Source organism: Cystoisospora suis, assembly GCF_002600585.1.
Source record: "Cystoisospora suis strain Wien I chromosome Unknown contig_2604, whole genome shotgun sequence".
In the NCBI taxonomy this organism is placed as follows: Eukaryota; Apicomplexa; class Conoidasida; order Eucoccidiorida; family Sarcocystidae; genus Cystoisospora; species Cystoisospora suis.
In genome coordinates this window covers 18,345-18,930 of record NW_027155402.1, presented here as the reverse complement: position 1 = coordinate 18,930, position 586 = coordinate 18,345, and the positions used below count along the sequence as shown (strand labels likewise).

At 54.1% G+C, this 586-nt stretch overlaps 1 protein-coding gene across 1 annotated transcript in view; it reads left to right on the top strand.

Moving 5' to 3' along the window:
• Positions 1-586, top strand: part of CSUI_005377 (myosin c) — a gene marked incomplete at its 3' end in the record, with an annotated part of 9,038 nt that extends 8,452 nt beyond the window's left edge. The window contains exon 9 of the mRNA XM_068065553.1: positions 474-586. Coding sequence (XP_067922469.1) covers positions 474-586 — 113 coding nt within the window. The remainder of the gene's footprint in view (positions 1-473) is intronic.

Genomic DNA, 586 nt, shown 5'->3' with positions numbered 1-586 from the left:
GTGATCGGGACCGGGTGTGCTGGTCGTTCCGAAGACGAACGCTTGGGACGTTCTCGGACTAACGGAGACACGCCATCCCAAGCATCATGTTCGCAAGTCGGCGTAGTGCACCCGACAGGTGGAATGACCGAGTATCGCTCAAGACACCAGTCTCGAGAGCCTCTCTAGCCGACCTGCAGGGGTAAACCGGCGTTTACTAGGAACCTTTGATGGGATACACTCATACCTGTCTGCTAGCCTCGCGACTCGTACAGGGGTAGCTCGGACATTCTTTCTCGTCGGTTACTGTGCTAAGCTCTGTAGTTCTGTCATGTGTAGGAATCCATGTTCCTCTCGGGCTAGGACAGGAGTGCAAGAAACTGTCTCGGATGCTTCTGTAAAGTGAACAGTGTCGGCAAGGAGCCGCGCTGCTCTGCTACGGCTCCGCCAAGAGGCACTAGTGCAGCTCATGGCCGTGTGTGTGTTCTCTGCAGGCATCGTGCGCGTCATGAACAGCAAGGTTCCCCAGTACATGGAAAAAGATATATCGTATTTGATTGGGATGTTGTTCCAGCGCTACCAGTACACGCGAGAGTGGACTAAGTTA